General features: G+C 43.1%; 1 protein-coding gene and 1 long non-coding RNA gene across 2 annotated transcripts; both read left to right on the forward strand.

Moving 5' to 3' along the window:
• The first annotated feature begins 841 nt into the window (after positions 1-841).
• Positions 842-2,374, forward strand: LOC123090958 (uncharacterized). The gene is made up of 3 exons (XR_006442673.1): positions 842-1,061; positions 1,146-1,307; positions 2,153-2,374. It is a non-coding gene; the product is annotated as an uncharacterized lncRNA (long non-coding RNA).
• A 1,363-nt stretch (positions 2,375-3,737) lies between these two features.
• Positions 3,738-14,724, forward strand: LOC123121972 (protein EXECUTER 1, chloroplastic). Its single transcript, XM_044542079.1, has 12 exons — positions 3,738-4,444; positions 5,806-5,922; positions 6,802-6,867; positions 7,526-7,632; positions 8,355-8,433; positions 9,042-9,752; positions 10,260-10,368; positions 10,466-10,632; positions 11,922-11,996; positions 12,072-12,164; positions 12,252-12,370; positions 14,170-14,724. The coding sequence occupies exons 1-11, from the start codon at positions 3,917-3,919 to the stop codon at positions 12,342-12,344; spliced, it is 2,145 nt and encodes a 714-aa protein (XP_044398014.1). The 5' UTR covers positions 3,738-3,916; the 3' UTR covers positions 12,345-12,370; positions 14,170-14,724.
• Positions 14,725-20,294: the final 5,570 nt, after the last annotated feature.

Below are 20,294 nucleotides of genomic sequence, written 5' to 3' on the forward strand. Positions count from 1 at the left end.
ATCCTGCTAATACCTGGAGCACGCATAAACTATGGTGGTGATAACTGCTTGTGTGATCATGCATAATATGATCGTAGAAGACGATCGCCCAGAACGTCTATATGATCAAGGGTTTCAGTTTCAGGGTGAGAATGTTGTGCCTGAGCATGGAGTAGCGGCAACGTTTGAACAGTTCACCCAATTTTATGAAGACATGCGTGATTGGGAAACTCACGTGCAACTGCAAAATGATTTGGTTGAGCATACGTGGGCTAATGTTGGCAACCAATAGATGTATCTTCTTTTATTCGTTTGCAAAACTGTGTGAGATCTTTTTATTTTCATTTGGCTTGTAATAAACTATGCAATTTTATTCGGTCCAAAACGATTTTATTTTGATTCAAACTATGCAATCATGCAAAAAATAGGAAGGCCAGGTAGCCACACCGGCATATATGGATCGGTACATTGGGCGCCCTTTGACCCATATCTAAACCAAGGCAAACGCCGGACGGGCGACCGACCCAAACGGACAAAAAACGGACGAAATCGCCGTCCGTTTGGGTCACCCCTTTGGAGTTGCTCTTAGAGTACGGGTACCAAACTGAGCTCCGATTCAAATTCAGATGAGTACATATCTGGTGGAAACCGTATATTCAATGGAAATAATATGGAAACTTGATCATGTGCCCTTGGATTAGAAATGTGTGCTGCGAGATGGGAGTATGTACAAATTGCAAATTGAACCCCACAATAATTATGTACCTTGGTACAGAAACATGCCGAGGCTGAGCCGTCCCGTACCTTTCCCCATGGCGGCATGCCAATCCCGATTAGGAGATGATGCTTCCCTCCAGCAGGACCCCCTCGTTCAGCGTCGGGCCAGCAAGCGGCGAGCGGCGCGGCTGAATCCTCTCCGGTGATTGTCCCGCCAGCAGTGACAATCCTCCTACGGGCGTTCCGTGATGGGCCTGCAGTCAGCGAGCGGCGCGGCTGATTCCTCTCCGGCGATTGTCCGGCCAACCGTGCCAGTACTCGTCTGAGCGTTCCCCAGCGACGTCGTGCTGGATCTAGGTCCCCAGGTATGAGGATTCCAGTGTCCATATTTTCTTCTTTGCCCTGTTCTCCTTTGTCCCATGGCTAATCTAGTGGTTCCTCTTCTCTAGATTGAGCTAGATTTGCAAAGCAAATAAAGGAGGGGACAAGGTCGTGGCTAATTGGGTTGTCTCCTCTAAGATCAGCACATCCTTTGAAGGAAGTAGGAGAGGGAACGAACTAGTGGCATCTTGTCAGCAGATGCAGATTTTGGCCTTGAAGAAATTGGGGAGGTATAAATTATTTTCTCCTAATTAAATGTTATATACGTCTATGACTATATGTTCCTGGAGTGTGTGTGCTCTGTGCGACCGTGGTCTAACGAAAATTGATCTATGTCTATGAACTGCTACTGCTACTGTCTAGATGGAATTTAGATGATGATAAGTATGTGAATTTAGAAAGCTCGAGCGGTGTCTAGGGCTTGTACGTGCTTCTGCAAATTTGCTAGGTTAATTTATGTGTGTGTGCTACTGCTAGTTAGTGTGATTGAGAGTGAGAAAAAAAATCCTAGACTTTTTGTATGTGTGTGCCATTGCTGCTAGTCCTGTTGACAGTGAACTGGTACTGCTACTGCCATCTTTACATCATTTTTTTGGCTGGAAACATTCATGTGTATTCATGGATGATTAACTTACAACTCAGTCGTTTCATTTAAGCAACGTGTTGAATAGATGATTTAACTTATAATCGGCAAATTATATGTGAAAATCGTTTAAATACATTGTCTAAACTATCAAAAAACTGTAATTTCAGTTAAAATCATGTCAAAAGTAGCCATCTGCAGAAAGAACAGGTCTTAATCGAGTCATTGAAAGTTACAGCACCTCCACCCGTGAAATTTGCAGTCCAAACAAACACACCCTTAATGCAGCGACAAGGAACTCTTACGGCGATAGAATTGTGTGCAGTATGATGGGAAATAAGAAAGATGTTGGAACTGGTTGAGCATAGAAAATTATAGAAATGATGTTTGCCATCAGATTTAATTTCTATTGCAATTGATTGGTGAAGTGATCTGAGATTAGGTATTGCAATTAATTTCTATTGCCTGACCAATTCAACTCTTCTGTTTCAGGTTGCTTGGTGGCAAGATTTCTGCAAGTTATTAGGACTAACAGTAGTGCATTGTTTGGAACTGGGCAGAGTTTTCTTTTTTAGGGGCAGAGTTCTGTTGAGCAGGGTTCTAATTCTATTACTTGTTTGCTTTACTTGCCTTTTGGCAGAATTGCGTTGAGCAGAGTGTGATGTTGTTTTGTTTACCCAAATAGGGCGTTTGCTGCTACAATATCAAACAGGGCGTTTATACTTGCTTATCCGTGTTTCACTTCTGGTATAAAACGTCTACGTGGAGACATGGGGTGACGATGCTGACTTTGATGACTTGTAAACACTGAGGGGCTATGTGCAAAATATCATTGCAACCCAGCGGGCGTTTATTTGCAAACAGCACGTAGCAGTGATGGATGGATCTAGTCCGTACACATGGGATCCAACAGCCTGCGCTCAGGTTTTCAAGCTTACACTGAAAATGTGGTTTCCACCTGATATTGTCTCAATTCAGATAGCGTGAGTGAATTTTTCTGTTCGAGAAGCCCCACATTTGAAGAACATGGCCGGACCCCACCAACCATCGTCCTTTGTACCGACACTATGAGCGGCACAGCATATTTTCCGAGGACACAAGCGAGGTATATACATCTAGCCGCAAAAACTCGGAGGCCGGGCCCGCAAACAAGTTTCGCTCGCCGGGCGCTAGGGGTGGGCACTTTTAAACCGAAAACCGAAAAACCAAACCGAACCGAACCATATTAACCGATTTATCTATTAGTTCGGTGATTTGGTTTTTTGTTCGGTGGGAAATTTTAAGGTTGTTCGGTGTTTGGTTTTTGTTCGGTTTCCAGTGCCCAAAAACCGAATACACCGAAAAAACCGATATGTACGATACCCCATGCAATACCTTGTTTTCGAAAGTTCAGCGGGGGCGCGTCCTCTGACAAATACTTGTTGGTTGTGGCAGACGTCAGGCCAGCCCCTAGATGAGTTTCTAATCTCACAATCTAATTAGTACTCCTATGTAACGCCATACTAGCATGGCTAACTAAATTTGTTTAGATTATTTTACTATTGTTTGCATGCAACATAGTCAATGGCCGTATCCTTCTAGCAAGTACTTATTAAGATTTCTTTTTTTTTTGAAAACTTATTAAGATTTCTATCCATGCAATATCGCGTAGGAGTATGTATGCATGCCCGACGCTTGCTTATGGAATACTAGCAATTAGTGTATCAATTAATGCATGAGTTGCTTAGTTTACACGCATCACACATATTCTTCCGTACATAATACATGTAACGCCCCATGTGATTTTACACTTAGTTATGTTCACTAGTTTGCTTGACCGAATAAAGCACTGACTGATGTTAAGGTTGCTAGCTCTTGTGATATATACTGATGAGTGCATGTATTTTGGTTTTTCGGTTAACCGAATAAACCGAACCGATATATTATGGTTAGTATGGTTCGGTTTCTAAATATTGTGTGATTAATTCGGTTTCCATTTCTTCAAAACCGAAATTATAAAACACCGAATAAACCGAACCGTATTAACCATATAAACCGAATGCCCAGCCCTACCGGGCGCCCCCCACCCGTCATGTTCGGCCCCCACGAGGTTCGTCTGCTCCCCGCGAAAGTCTTATCAGTTACGCCCGCCCTCGACCCAATCCACAGGAAAGGAGACAACACAAAGCCGACCACGCGCCACGAGCGCACGAGCACGATTCGTCCGGTGCGTCGCGCGGCGGCTTCCATCTCCGCGGCCGTGCTGACTCCGCCTCCATGGCGTCCGTCTACACCGCGCCCCGCGCGCCGCTGGCCGCTACGGCCGCCTCCTTCCCCTCCTCGTACTCGTCCTCGCGGCAGCTGGACCCCAACCCTAGCCGATTCCTCGCTGCGCACCGCGGCCAGCGGCTCCTCCGCGTCCGCCGCCTGGCGGGCGCCGCGCCAACTCGCCGCGCCTCCGACGCCGCCTCGGTGTTCCGGTGCAGCGCGCGCAGCCCCGGCGCGGACCCCGGCGGCGACCGACGCCGAGGCTGGGATGCTCTCTTCCACGACGCCTTCCAGGGCGCCGTGCGGCGGTGGAGCGAGTACGTCGGGAATTACTGGCCCTCGGCACACCCCTCGAAGGAGGCGGGTCTCGCGACGGGAGCGGAGAGTTCTCACGAACTGGAGGAGCGAGGGCAAGGAGTGGAGGAAGACGGTGAGGAGGTGGACGTGGTGCAGGAAGAAGGGAAGTGGAGCTGGGAGAGGTGGAAGCAGCACTTCGCCCTCATCCAGGAGAGCGAGCGCCTTGTTGATGAACTGCAGGTTGATTTTTCTCACTGATCAGTGACTACTTGTGAATATGGATGAGGCTTGCACAAAACGCACCGTTATTGATTTTTCTCACTGATCAGTGACTACTTGTGAATATGGATGAGGCTTGCACAAAACGCACCGTTATTGATTTTTCATTAACATGTGGTTACGAACATGGAGCGTTTACAAATGTCTCCATGGACCGTGCCCAAATTCCACATTTCCCCTTTCTTCTGCCAGACCATCTATACTTGCCTTATCGTAGGAACTAGTAGCATGAAGGAGTTAGGTTCTGAAGAAATTTACGTAATGCGGATACTCGATAAGCTTAATTGATGGCGATTAACTGTTCCGAGGAAAGTTACTCCTTAGGGAGCTGAAGCACTACTGAAGCCAGGCTGAAACTTAAACTGGCTTCTTTGGAGCGACGCATTTTTTTCTCTCTAGTATCAATGTGAATTACTCCCTCCGTCCCATAATATAAGACGTTTTTTGACACTACACTAGTGTCAAAAAACGTCTTACATTATGGGACGGAGGGAGTAGTTGCCAAAATTCTTTCGTGTGTTGAAATTACTAATGTTGTGTTAGATCAATCCATTGATGGTAGGCTATATCTTGGGCTTAGCACCATAACATGTTCCATTTATGGCCTATGCCATCTGTTACCAACTTACCATGCCAACAACATGTGGGAGATACCGTGTCAACATTTGTATTGAAGGTTTGCAATGCGTATACGATTTTGTTAATAGGCTCAGTGGTCTAATAGATTCACAAAGCATGCATCATACCGTTGCCTAATGGTCTAATTGATTCACAAAGCATGCATCATACCGTTGATAGGCCTAATGGTCTAATAGATTCACAAAGCATGCATCATACCGTTGATAAGCTCAGTGATCTAATAGATTTACAAAACATGCATCATACCGTGGTTTAGACTGATAGAACACCTATGCTCTTATTGTAGAGCTGGGACTACAAGTTACGGTAGAAGCAATGATCATATATGAGTTACAGTTTGGACTACCTTTCTGAAATCACACTACTAAGCTTCATGGCAACATAAAGAAGAGCCAGGAGCTTATTTGCAATTTTATATGATGTTCGATGTTTTTAAAATTGTTTTTCATTAGGTGTGCCAGTTTTTTTGTATCTGGAGTTGTTTGGAACCATTGAGTGCTGGTTGTGTCATATCTGTATATGACTAATTAAAAAATGTATGGGCAATATTGGGCGTAACTTAATTCTTTGCGCATTGCTGATATACCATGTGCATATTGTGTTTTTTGTCAAGATATTTTTCCTCTTAATCGTTTACTTCTACCAAATTGCAAATTTCCTGATGGCAGTGTATTGTGTTTCAGCTACAACTCCGCACTGCTGTGTGTAGAGAAGACTATAGGAGTGCCCACAAACTGAAGTTAGCTATTGCTGCTACATCAAGAAATGATACTGTCGGCAGAGCAATATCTGAGTTACATGTAAGAAATCAGAAATATCTGCTCTTTTGTCTGTGTATAGTTAATGATAAATGGCACCTTTGATCATTTTAGTTCGCTTGCGATGTCTGTTTCCTTTATTATTACTTTAAAATATCCTAGTTAGATGCCTGTCAATAGCTAGTGAAATAGTCCTATGCTACATGAGGATGAATGTCTGGCATGTTTACTGCTTTGGATGGAAACAGTAGCTAATAACTTATCTAATAACTGAGATAACCCAATTTATGGGGGCCATCAAGGCATACTCTCACCGAAAATTTCTCTCACCTATTGTATTTACATTCCCCATCTTAATCAGCAATATCAGACCATGTCAGGTGTTGAAATGCCACTGGTAACAGTGACTAACTTTCACCAGTCACTGTTTCATATCAGTTTTGTTACAACTGGATGTGACAGGCTGTTCAATTTTGTAACTTGTGCTATTGGGCCGTTATGAACCAGCGGCAACAAGGCTGAGCAGGAATTCTTTCACTCAGCTGTCTAGAAATTGGCAACTGTTGCATCTGCTTGGAGGAATAAATTGTTTGATAATGAAACGAAAGATGAAGTGATGGTGGTTTGAGCCCATGTCCTGAACAATGGAGCAATTGCAAACTTGCCTTCTGGGTTTTGTGCATAACTTCAATTCATCATGTACTAGTTCTGCTCCGGTGATCCAACCAGGGACCATGAACTGGGAGCCTGACCGAGCCATCTATATGTCCAGTTTCCATAACTATGCTGTAGATAAGAGGAACCAATCTGAATGCTTTCAAGTAGAGTAACTGATTTGATTCATGATACCAGGAGCAGATTGATAGTATGATATTAATTTGATAATTGAGCACCGTTTATCTAATGTTTTAACTCTTACAGAGGGCCATAGAAGAGGAGCGCTATGTGGATGCAGCTTATATTAGAGACCACGCTGGTGCAGGACTGGTTAGTAACACAAAGGCTCAACAGTCTGTTAATTTTTGTGTTGTTAGACTATGGCTACAAATTAGCAGCTATGAAATATGTAACATGCAGTATCACATGCGGAGTACCATTTTAGTTAAGTCTGGATTAAGCCCAAGTTAAGCTGAAGAGGTATGGTATAGTATGACATCACATGCCCACTAGCTATAAACACATGCCACATATCAGACAGTTGCCTAGACCATGAGCAAAACACCATGCATTCTTGAACAAAGGGATTAAAAGAGGGTAATCATGTTATCCATCTTAGTTAGTACCCCCATTGTGGCGTACCCCCATTGTGGCTTTTCTAGTAGATTCTACTGTTAGCACTGTGCTTTATGCATGGCGATTATGTCCCACAAGGCCATAACTGTAGCCTAGCAGCTTAAAGTTCAGGCAGGATAAAGTCATGTGGCAGGCTACCAACTAATAAGCCCGAATCTCTTGTTTTGGAAACTGGAATGCACATGAGAAGAGAAGAAGAGTATTTGCACGTGTTATAAAAATATAGCCTTGTAAAATGGCCCAACTTTCTGTTAGCCCTTGTACTCTAGTTTATGGATATCCTTTCTACTTTTTGTATCTTTTTCACATGCGCAAAAGAATGCCATTACCTGATCCTTTAGAGCATATGCAGTTGGGATGGTGGTCTGGGATTTCTGGAAGTTTGTCTGATCCATATGGTCTTATAATCCGTATAAGCGCTGAACATGGTCGATACGTGGCAAAAAGTTATGATATCAGGTATTGCCTTTTCTGGTTATGTATTATTGTCACTCAAAAGTTCATGTTTGGTATGTCGAAACTACAAAGTTTGCTTGTCCTATATTGCAAGTTGTGTATATTTTCTTTGATCAATCATTTTCTAGGTGCACTTTCGATACATGCGTCATGTTTATGGATGACTTGAGTTCTTAGTTTTGTTATTACTATTAATGTTGTTTTGAGAAAGAGATGGAAAAGAAAATCCCAGTGATAGGGTGGGTTAGCTACTCCAGGGTGTTCACTCTGAAGGCGCCTATGCCATTACAGAATGACTGCATGTTAGTGGGAATTTTTGGTCGTGAGTGTTACTACTAGAGAAATGAGACCAAATTAGGAGTGGAGTATGCTTGTTTCTGATTGAATTAATGTGTTAAGATGTTGAGGTGATAGAAAACATGGTAGTGAAATCACTCAAATCAGTAAGCTTATGGTGAAGAAACTGGGTTAAATCGTGATTTTCCATTGATGAAACAGAACTTGGATTCTTAAGAATGACATTGTTATTTTACCACATGAAAGAAACAGCAATATCCATTAGTTCTCTGGGTCCCACCAGGGTGGGACCCTCTGGGGCAATAAAGAAATGAATAAATATTCATCATATTATTATGGAATGGGCTTTCCATGAAATGAATCAGTATCACATGTGTTTTATTTGCTAAAATAGTCTTAGGTTTTAACTCTCTCCCGCACATGTTCAGGCAGCTGGCTTCAGATGGCCATGGTTACCCTATATTCGAAATTTATTTTGCAGAGGCAAATGGAGGATACAACCTGCAGGTATGCTGACTGACACTTCAAAGCGAGTAAAATTAATAATCAACAGGAATTTTTTTTCTCATTCCCACTCATCACAAATTGCATAAGTAGAATGCCAAGTTACCGTGTTTGCTCATGCTCATGTAAACTCACCATTGCATCCTTTGTCTTTTGATATGACAATATCATTATAGAGTATCATGATGCCAGTACTGATAGACATTATAATTTTTTATATGCATCTTCGAGTTATGTAGTTGTAGTCCATCCAAGCACTGGTATTTTTCTGATGCACATGAAATACCATTTTTCGACTTCCATAGATATTGTTATATGGTTGCAAGGCTTTTTATATGCATCCTTTATAAGTTTGAGTTAATGGCCTTTTCAGCGTAGCTGCTTATTAATTTTCTTATGGCCACTAGTCCATACATGTTGATATTGAACTTTGGTATTTATATGGTATCTGGCAAGTGTAGCTGTCCTGTGCTATGACAATATTCCTAGACCTGATCTGACCTAGTTTTGGTATAAAACTGTAAGCTTACAACAATTGCTATCTAACAATTTGCGAGCCTTAGTTTTTGTAGTCATGCTCATTTTCTAACAAAATAAAGCTTTTATTCCAGGCAGTGCATCTGAAACCAGATGTCAGTGATTCAGACCAGTTGCGAAATATGTTGAGTGGAAAACTAGATTTTAACAATATAAACATATCTAGCAGTTCCTTAGGCGCTAAACACGAGGAACACGATGAAGGCATAAACATGGACGATCAAAATAGCGATGATAGTGATGTTGCTGCTGGTCCAGCTGGTTTGAAAAACTTGTCAAATGATTCAACTCCAATTCCCAGGATCAAAATTTTGAAGGTAGCGCCTATGGAAAACATCAACCAGGACTATATAATTAAAATATTTGACCAGATTTCAGAGGAAGATGATGACAATGATGAAGCTGATATCGGAAATGAATCTTCACAAGATATTGGTGATGAAGATAACAATGAAGAAGCAGGAACAATTTCTGCAGAAGAGAATAATGACGAGTCTGGTGAGGAAAGTGATATTGAAGCATTGTTATCGATTGGAATTGAAGTTGACAATGATAAGGATTTTGCTTCGCAGTCCTCACCTAAAACTTTTGAACGCATGCCAGCTAAATTAGACAAGAGAGACCGCTTTTCATTTACCTTCTATACTGAACAATCCAGTAACAAGCCAGCTGCAGAAAAGGCTCAACACATTCCAAGGAAACGAGTTGGCTTCCGTACCACTGAGCAGGATGGTGATCTCAAGTTTGATCGTGTAAAGTTGTCTGGGGGCAATAGGAAACTACCGGTAAATATTGCAACGCTGAGCTGTTTTGCAATAGCTTTGGAACAAATAATCTACTATTTACCATGGACTTTCTATGCTATTTAAGTTTTTCTTTAAATGTTGCTAATCTGCACAAACTGGTAAAACATCAAACTGTGCTTTTTATAAATTTCTAGCAAATTGGTGAACTACATTTTGTAAAATGCACCACCTTTTGTCTTGATGATAAAGTGCATCGATTCAAAAAATAAATAAATCTGCACAATACATATAACATCTGCCTTTTGAAGTCAGCTATTGGTTGTTAAGTAAAGTAGTTATCTCTGTCGAGCACCTTTTGACATGAACACACTATGAATTGTTTTTGTACGGCTTTTGTTTTTTTTCCTCAAAGTATTTGAAGACAAACATATCAACTAATTCATTAAGCCCTAAAATATATATTTATACTGGGCATGTATTTTCTAATAGCGTTCCCAAGTCACATTAAGAAAGATTTTTTTTTTCACCTCAGCTTATCTGCTGCAGATACTACAACTTGGTATTAAGCAACTTAATAATAAGGTTCAACCAAAACTATATGGAGTTACCCACTTCAGCCGTATTCAGATGCCCATCTCTTCAGATCCTCTTAGTGGTACGTTCCTAATCATTTCTTCAACTTAGCTTTTCATGATATCATTATCTGCCGTTTCTCTTTTACTGGTATTGGCTGAAAAGGTACTTCTTGGCAGGTCTATATGAGACTGCATCTGGGTTTGACTCAGAAGTTCTTAGTTTACAACGGAAATTCGGTCAATGGCAGGAGGATGATTCATCTGAGGAGCACTCGGATCTTAAGTTTTATGAGTATGTCGAAGCTGCAAAATTGACTGGGGACAATCTTGTGCCAGCGGGTCAGGTATTATGCTTTGATTTATGTCCTTCCCATTTGCAATGGAAATGCATTATTTTTTGGGTACATTGATGTTTAATTTTCGCATTTACTAGTTCTCTCTGGTAAGAAGTGTGGGTTTTCATGCATTGCACATTCTTGGATAATTGTGGAATACCTTTTGTTTTACAGAACATTCTTAGGGGTACCATACTCAATATTTGGAGTTGCACACCCATACTCTGAATTTTTCATGTCGAATCCCCTTGCTATGTTTCTTAGTTGCATTGTGGGACCTCTCATATTTATGTGGTCATGTAGAGTAATTGAGAGTTTGATTACTAGAGCTGATTAAGACACCTTAATTCCTGCTGATGTCATCCTTGCTCAAATTATTCTGATCTTGGAGATGGTTATTTCAGTTTTACGATGATGCATATTTGATGATGTTGAAATAGTTATGCAATATTTGACTGATAAGCACTGATAATAATTGAGTATTGCCCAAAGTTCAAAAAAGCGCTAGGCGCTAATTATGCGTTTGGGCACCTACTTGCGCTTTTCTAGCTTAGGCGTGATTAGGCAAAATTAGGCGCAATTAGGCGTTAGTACTGTAACGTGAAGAAATAAGCTAGATGGGCTGGGCTAGCCCACTAAACCATAGGCCCATCTTCATATCCTCCTATTAAAAGCTCTCGTCTGCTGCAGTCGATAGGAAATTTAGGTTTCCTCCTCACGCCGCCTCCCCCCCTCGTCCTTTCTGTCTCGTTGCACGAGGCTGCCTCCCTCCCTCTTCCTCTGTCCCTTGTCGGAGAAGCTCGATCCCTCGCCGGAGAAGCTCAATCCCTCGCCGGAGAAGCTCGATTTGTCGTCGGGGCAGTTGAATCCCTCGTCGGCGAGGATGAATCCTCGCAGGGGAGGTCGAATCCTCGCCGGGGAGACTGATTTCTCACCTCAGAAAGCTGATTCCTCGCCGGAGAGGCTGATTTCTCGCCGGAGGACCTCGCCGGCCGCTTTTTTTAGCGCCTAGGGCCAAAGCGAGGCGCTATGCCAACGCCCAGCGCTTAAGCGCGCCTAGGCGAGCGCCTAATAGCGCCTTCTTGAACAGTGGTATTGCCACACATAATAAAATGATCTACACAAATTCAAATTAAGTGCTGGCGTGGATATTAACAGCATGGAGGTTGTAGAAGTCGACATATGGTAGTTAATTTTCTTAGCAATCAATATATGTCCACTCGTAAGTAGATATTCTATTTTCTTCTGTAATGATACCATTACTAACTCAATCCTATTTGATCTTATTTGCATCCCAGGTTGTCTTCCGTGCGAAAGTTGGCAAACACTATCAGCTTCCTCATAAGGGGGTCATCCCTAGAGAACTTGGAGTGGTATTTTCTGTGAGAGGATAATGCTTTTACCTTTTCATCATCAAACTGCTCATCTTATGTTACGCTATGACACAGGTTGCTAGGTATAAGGGGCAAAGGAGAATTGCAGATGCTGGTTTCAAAAATCCTCGATGGGTTGACGGCGAGCTTTTGATACTAGATGGAAAGGTGAAATCATTCATACAAAGTACATATTTGTTTGCATATTATTATCCATTACTTGTTTTGAACAGATTTCCTTTCTGCGATTTGTAGTTCATCAGAGATGGTCCCGTGATAGCTTTCTTCTACTGGACATCAAATCTCCATCTTTTTGAATTCTTTAGGCGGTTGAGTCTTCCTGACTAGTTTCATTTGAAGAGTCGCACTTCAAGGTGAAGTGAATTTCATCTCATCTTGGTTTACTATACAATTACCATTGTAAATTAATGATAACGATCATGTCCTTTACTGTTGCGTCTTGTTGCACTTGCTCAATATTGTTAATTGTTCATTCAAAAGTGGTTTGTGTTGGCTTTGACGATCTTATGCGTGTAAATTACTTTTCATTCTAAATGTGGCGTAATCTTTGTGTGAGTCAATTAGTATTAAATTGGACAAAATCTTATCAGCTGAATGTCTTTGTGAAGGCAAATTGTGCTGAGTCATAGGGTAAAACACAGAGCCAAAGCCAAAACAAGTGCATAAATTTTTTATGCCTATTTGGCTAAGATAAATATAACTGCTTTTTGAGTGAGTTGCTATTGAAGCTTACTTCTTTATAGGCAGCCACCATGATTTTACTATGGCCTCCTTGCTTTTAGTCAAGGCTGTGTTTGGTTGTTTTCGCTTGTTTTGAGAAAAAGGGTATTTGGTCTATTCTGGTTGGTCTGAGCATTGAAGATTGATAGATAGCTCAGCGAAAACATGATTATTGTATGGTGTTGCGCTTGTCTTTTTTGCTTTGTGAAGAATAAATTACTTTAGCTGTTACCTGAGAATCCGATCATGTTTGATCCTTATTTTAGCACAAGTACAGGTTCTTAAATAGAGAGATGTGCTGGCAGACTGATGTTGCTGATAGTTGAATGCACTCCACGTAACGTTGTCAGCAGAGTCAGCCCTTTAGGTGCTTGCCTGGTGATGGAATGGGGCCTTGCTAGCCCATTATGCTTATATAAGTAGCTGCTGTGGCATTGATTACACAGTGTTCGACTAGCTCTTCTTGACTGGTTGGTGCTTGTTGGAGGAACTGTCTAGCTGTGCCCTCAGTCCAAGAATCGTTGTGTTCCCAGAGACCACATGATCACAAGCTTTCAGTCAGTTGCCATCTGACGGGAAGGACACTCCGAAAAGACTACCTGGGAGGTCCTTTGTACAGAATCAATTGTCCGGTTGATCTGTGGGAACCCAGGACAGGGACTCACCCCTGGCAGATGCCTGGGACCCTTTTCCATCCCCAGGTGGACTTTTTTGCTCTACATTAGTCACCCCAACATGCAGTATCCTCGTAATTTGTACAAGGCCATGTTCCTATAATTGATGTTCTGTCAGTGGATTTGTCGATTGTCATGAGCCTATAGATGTCCGCTGCAGACCTGTAACTCGAACTCAATCAATACTAGACTATAGATCCTGATCCCCAAGGTTTGTGATCCTTACAAGGGGTGGAACCTGAGCCAGGGGCACGCTGACAGGTGTAGGGTGTGTTTATTTGCACTTGAATCTGTAGAAATGGCCCACTCACTTGCACCACTGCCCTATCCAGTGAAGGAATCAGTCGCTGCTCATGTCGGTGTCTACCTGACGCAGGTATCATGATTCGTGGTGTTCTTTGTTATTCAAATCACTGAATACAAGAAAGTACCCAGCAGTGAAGGGTGATCATGGTTTCTTGTAACTTCTTGGGAGCCTTGAGAGTTGAGACTTGATTAGTTGTTTCTGTTTTCACCAGCAACTTGGGTGACTAATGAGCCTTCAGAGCCCATTAGTTGACATCATTAAGCACCTGCTTTGCCATATATCTGTGTGATATCTGCAATTTGGATTCGCCACAACTAGAAATACTTGGTGATATTGGATTGCGTATGTTCTGTTTTTGTCCTTGTCTGCCCCAAGAGGCCATTTCTGCTTAATTTTACGTTTATTTGACGTCTTCATACAGCAGAAGACTGAATATTGTATTTGTTATCAGGACATTCTGCAATCACACATGCTGATGTACAGTTTATGGAGGTAATGTACATAGTTTGCCTTTGGAGCAAATTGGGCTTTCGCAGAGCATCACATTTTCCATATACGGAGATCGTGGCGGAGATGGATGGCCCCACATTATGATGGATGAGAGGTTGAAGAAATTTATGACCAGAGAAATAGCTCAAATAGCCCACTGCCAACTTGAATGGTGAGCATTTCTCATTCCACTTCTCTCCGCTGACCCACCCAATTTAGGACTTGAGGCCAAAGACTTGCTGCATTAGAAAGAGCCAACTTATTTTGACCAGTCGAATTGAAACACTTTTAAGAAGGAAGTGATGAGTGGGTTTTCAGTGTTTTCTTCCTCTTGACATTCTTCATACAGGACCCTTTTTGTGAAATATAAGCAACAATTGTATGCAGCGTGATGAAATAATTTTGTCATGGTGTAACTAAGGTCACTATTGGTTCCAGAAAAGTGGAGCGGAGCACTAAACTGGTGTATATGTATAAAGCTGAGTGCCCACGTATTCAATTATTTTACCTACGTGCATATCGCAAGCTAGCATATCCCACATTACTCTTCTCCAGCATGCTGTTGATGATACTTTTGACTCGTTTGGTTGCTCGCAACGATTTTGCCTGTATTGTATGTGTATATCTTAGTTGGGTCTGGTTGAGAAAAAAACAGGAAAAAGAAAACATCATCTACACTTTGTCTGGTTGCCCGCATCTAGGCGAGCAGTTTTGACATGGCGTTTGGTGTCCACCGGGTTGATGCAACTACACGGTGTTTGGATGCATACATGCAATGATGAGGTGTGGTTCCATTGTACTCTATATGATGAGCTTACCAGCTATACCTTGTACACGATCACACCGATCACATCAATGAAACAACACTGCAATCGCGATGAATTGGATGAGTTCTTCAACCCAAGTTGTCAATCCGACTTGGCAACTTCACCACTGGGATGTCTTCTTGACCATGACCTTGGAGGAAGCATCCTTTGCTGCCCGCCTTCTCTTAAACACTCAAGCAACATGCAATGGAGCATGCAACATAAGAAAGCATGCGTGATCTGTTTAACAAGTTCATCTTATCACTACTATGGTGTTATCCTACCATCACATCCACAAGAGGATGTAATCCTACCACCGCAAGCTCGTCATCAACCTGAGGGGTCAGTATATACTACCTCCTTAAAATACATAGACCATCAATGATTTTCAAGCCCTATCTATCACAAAATATTCGTCGTCATTGTTGTCACCGTAGAGGATCATGCATGCACTCACCACCATCAGAAACAACACTACTAGTAGTGCTTACCCAGTCATGTCCTGAGCAAGAGCACCCTATGGGCGTCTGCAATGGCAACAAACCCAACACCATGGGCCCTGTTGTCCAGCAGGTGGCTCAAAGCAGCCATCGCCTCTGGGCTGAAGCCACCTTGGTCCATGACGACGGTGTAGAGGTCAGAGTTTTCAAGCCCTATCTATCACAAAATATTCGTCGTCATTGTCGTCGCCTTAGAGGATCATGCATGCACTCACCACCATCAGAAACAACACTAGTAGTAGTAAGCAACCCAGTCATGTCCTAAGCAAGAGTACCCTATGGGCGTCTGCAATGGCAACAAACCCAACACCATGAGCCCTGTTGTCCAGCAGGTGGCTCAAAGCAACCATCGCCTCTGGGCTGAAGCCACCTTGGTCCATGACGACGGTGTAGAGGTCAGGATGGACGTCGATTGACTTTCTCTCCCTTCTGGCGGTTGCCACCTCCTTGACGGACTCAGTCATGCTGCTGAAGACGCTCAACTCGTCTTCCATCAAGCTGCCCCTCTTCCTCTTCCTATCAAGCATATGAACGTGCTCAAAACCCTCATCAGGACGATGGTCTCTGACTCCTGGGTGTCTGGATAGTCAGGCATGGGCGAACCGAGCAGCTCACCGAAACCCATGGCATGCTTGTCGGTTGCCAACCCAAAGGAGAAAATGTGTTGCATCTGAGTGTAGTTTTGGATGAGTGTTTTGAGGAACTCTACGTCCTTGGGGTGGTCCTAAGAAAGAAACACGTCGTGGTTAGTTGTGACATCACAATGGTTGACATGTTTAAACAAGGGGTATGTGAAACGATCGAGCAGGTGGTCTGCTCCCATGAGGCGCCGCTAAGGTCTCTGAGTTTGGATACTTGGATTCCTCTAGCTCTCCAATTCGTGGGGTGGTTGTAGACCTGGGTGATGGTTACCTCCTGGCCATAGAACTCGAACACTTCCTTGGCAACCGTGTTCAAGTGCACCTTCTTGAAGCCCTTGTCGGTCCTAACCCCGCTGGCTATGATCTCACACATCTAGTTAAGCATGAACGTGGACAAGAATGGCTACCATTTCATGGAGTTTCCCCTACCATCCTTATTTGCCTTCACGTCTGCCTTTTGTGCAATAGCAACGACAACATTTGGCACAGCCAGTGTGCCGCTGTAGGCACAAACGGCGGACCCATAGGAGAACCCTCGAACACATCAGAATCAAGAGGCATTTGGTCCTCGATGGGAGGCTGGGAGTCCTGGACATATGATGGCGGGAACGGGCTCTCAGAGAGGACAATGACTTGAGTAAATTCTTGCGTGTTCATGTCCTACAATCGTAGCACACACTAGACAGTAAGCATAACAAACACTACCAAACCATCTAGTCAACACAACACGATATGAGCACCACACATGAACACGTAGCATGTTGTCAATCCATGGAGTTCAACACATTACCTCACAACAGCATGCATGCTACAAAACCATTCAGTTCAAAACACGGACACACACCAACAAGCATGCTATCGATCCATCACAACTAGCTACCGATCCTAGCCGGCAGGGATAGAACCCTAGCATGCTACAAATCCATCACCACTAGCTACTAGAACATCACATTCTCATAGACCGACAATGTACAATGCTAGAAAATGGTCATAGATCTAAACCTACCACATGCTCACAGATCTAGCTAGAATAAGTACACAAAAGGGGGTGATTGAACTCACAGACGCCATCGGTGCAGCTCAAATGAGGTGTGGAATAGGCCGGAGAAGAGAACACGAGTCGGCGCCGCCTTGTACCGCCGACCGGAGAAGAAGCGCCGCTTACCTGCTCATCGATACCAATCCGCGTCGGGAGCAAAGCTCGAAGGGGGGGGGGATGGTGGCGGGAGTTGGGCGGTGGGGTGAAGCTAGCTATACAGGGCGACCGAATCGGCGGACGATAACCCCAATTCTTCCCACCGATTTTTTGGAGACGCGCGTGAGCTCGCACCACCTCCGTGGTCGCATGATCTCGGCGCTGCATGCCCCTCCCTTGCATCGGCCGAGCCTGGCTCGCTAGAAAACTGTGGATTTAGCCGTTCCTAGCAGGCCTGGCTGGAAGGTGCTTTAAAGTCCGCGCGATGCAGGCCAAACAGTGAATGTGAGCAACCAAACAACCCAATTTCTTTCCGCATTGGTCTGGTTGGGCTCAATGCGGTCAACCAAACATGTCATTTGTGATGTTGCTTCATCTGGCTCGGCCCCCGTTCCTAGCTAAACGATAGCGCAATGGAGGACAACACACGTTCTAAAATAACCGAGGATAACAGACTAATACTGCAATATTCGAACGAAAAAAAAGAAAAAAACGCTTAGATAACACTGCATCCTTTTCATTTTGGGTATGAATGCAGGAGCGTTTAAACATATGTAACGTTCTTTGTTTTGTGTATATAATTGCTTCGCTCGGGCCACTATAAAGAAAGGAGTTAACGCATCTTCAACCCGGACCCTCAAAACGCCCGCAAACGATTTAACGATTGGATCGCACTACCGCTTCGTATTGGTTGTACGATGTAAAATGTTTTTCAAAGGTTAGCGTTCCCCCTCCTCCTTTTTGGCACACATGTCCTTGCTTGGTATTAACTTGGGAAGAGGACTAAAAGTCTCAAAATTACATCAATAATAAACCGAGAGGTAGGGCTCATGGAAACACATAACAATCTCAGGGCAGACCATCTGTACTTTGTAGTCCAACCCAAAGCAATAAACACAAGCAAGACATAGGGTGCTATCTCTTCAGAGAGCCCGAACCTAGGTATAACGTCATGTCCTTGCTACCCTCGCATCTAGATGTTTAGTTCGGGCCCCCTACGTGAGATCTGCCAGATTTAGCTCCGTCCCTGGGGTTGCATAAAAAATATTGAACTTATTGGGGTAGAATTAGAGGCTGCATCCAAAATAACCTCTCTGACGCTATACTTGGGGGCCGCATCACAAAAGTGGACCTTCCTGTAGTCAGCTCAGAGGTTGCATCAAGGAGACCTCTCTAAATATTGGACCCGGGGGCTGCATCAAAACCGACCTCTTTGAGGCAACGCCTAGGGTGTACATAAAAAAATCTAACCGGCATCCCCAGTTTTCCTTTATTGCTTATAATTTTCATTGGCGCAAAATAACTTCATAATTTATACCTGACAAAAGTATTACATTAACTATGCATGTAAATGTCCACTTGCTGTCCCAATGTTTTGACCAAATACAGTCACATGTTCGCCTTGTTCTCTTGACCTTTCAGGTACTACGACCAAGCCTCATCCAACTCAAAGGCTCCGGACTCGCCGCATCTAGACTTGGGGGCTTCAATTCACCCCATAAGGCTCTTCACCGCATCCAGGCTCTGGGGCTTCACTTTGCCTTAGCGACTCGAAGGCTCCGTCCATGCCGCATCTTTGCTCGAGGGCTTCACTTCTCCCCACCAGGATCCTCACCGTATCTAGCCCCAGGGCTTCACTTTCCATCAGCGTCTTGAAGGCTCTGGCCTCGTCACATCCAGGATCGGGGGCTTCACTTTCATAAACCATAAGTATAGGGGATCGCGACAGTCTTTGAGGGTAGTATTTCACTCAAATTTGTTGATTCGACACAAGGGGAGCCAAAGAATATTTGCAAGTATCAGCAGTTGAGTTGTCAATTCAACCACACCTGGAGAACTAAATATCTACAGCGAAGCGTTTAGTAGCACAGTAATATGATAATTCGATAGCAGCGATAACATTAGCAGTAGTAATGGTAACAGTAGCAGTTCTGTAGTGATTGTAACAATAGGAACAACGAAAGTAACTTATCAGAGATCAATAAGTCAGTAATGGATATTTGTGTTGGATGACATTAATCATATAACAGTCACAACCTAGAGCAACACACAATAGCTCCAATTCACCAATGCAATGTAGGCATGTATTGCGTATATAGTCATACATGCTTATAATAAGAACTTGCATGACATCTATTGTCCTACCCTTCTATGTCAACAGGGTCCATAAGGAAATCTAAGGGATATTCAGGCCTCCTTTCAATAAAGAACCAGAACAAAGCATTAACACATAGTGAATACATGAACTCCTCATACTACGGTAATCACCGAAAAGAATCCCAATTATTGTCACCTCAGGGTATGCAGATCATAACATGTAATAGGTGCATACAACTTGCAAGGTAGGATCAAGAACTCAAATATATTCATGAAAACATGAAGGGTTCAGATATGAAATCATGGCACTCGGGTCCTAGTGACAAGCATTAAGCAGAGCAAAGTCATAGCAACATCAATCTCAGAATATAGTGGATACTAGGTATCAAGCCTAACAAATTGACTCGATTACATGACAAATCTCATCCAACCCATCACCGTCCAGCAAGCCTATGAAGAAATTACTCACTCCCAATGGTGAGCATCATGGAATTATTGATGGAGGATGGTTGAGATGATGACGGTGTCAAATCCCCCTCTCCGGAGCCCCAAGCAGACTCCAGACCAGCCCTCCCGATTGAAGGAAATATGGCCCTAGAGGCAATGATAAAGTTGTTATTTTATATTTCCTTATTCATGATAAAGCTTTATTATTCATGCTAGAATTTTATTGATCGGAAACTTAAATACATGTGTGAATACATAAACAAATACCATGTCCCTAGTAAGCCTCTACTAGACTAGCTCGTTGATCAAAGATAGTTAAGGTTTCCTAACCATAGACATGTGTTGTCATTTGATAATGATATCACATCATTAGGAGAATGATGTGATGGACAAGACTCATC

Source organism: Triticum aestivum, chromosome 1B (assembly GCF_018294505.1).
Source record: "Triticum aestivum cultivar Chinese Spring chromosome 1B, IWGSC CS RefSeq v2.1, whole genome shotgun sequence".
NCBI lineage: Eukaryota > Viridiplantae > Streptophyta > Magnoliopsida > Poales > Poaceae > Triticum > Triticum aestivum.

What these genes read in the sequence shown, in the direction of transcription:
- LOC123121972 (XM_044542079.1), top strand. Translation starts at nt 3,917, where the DNA reads ATGGCGTCCGTCTACACCGCGCCCCGCGCGCCGCTGGCCGCTACGGCC. An exon ending in TCCCTAGAGAACTTGGAGTG is followed by an intron (nt 11,997 to 12,071) that starts GTATTTTCTGTG and finishes GCTATGACACAG; the next exon opens with GTTGCTAGGTATAAGGGGCA. An exon ending in TTTTGATACTAGATGGAAAG is followed by an intron (nt 12,165 to 12,251) that starts GTGAAATCATTC and finishes TGCGATTTGTAG; the next exon opens with TTCATCAGAGATGGTCCCGT.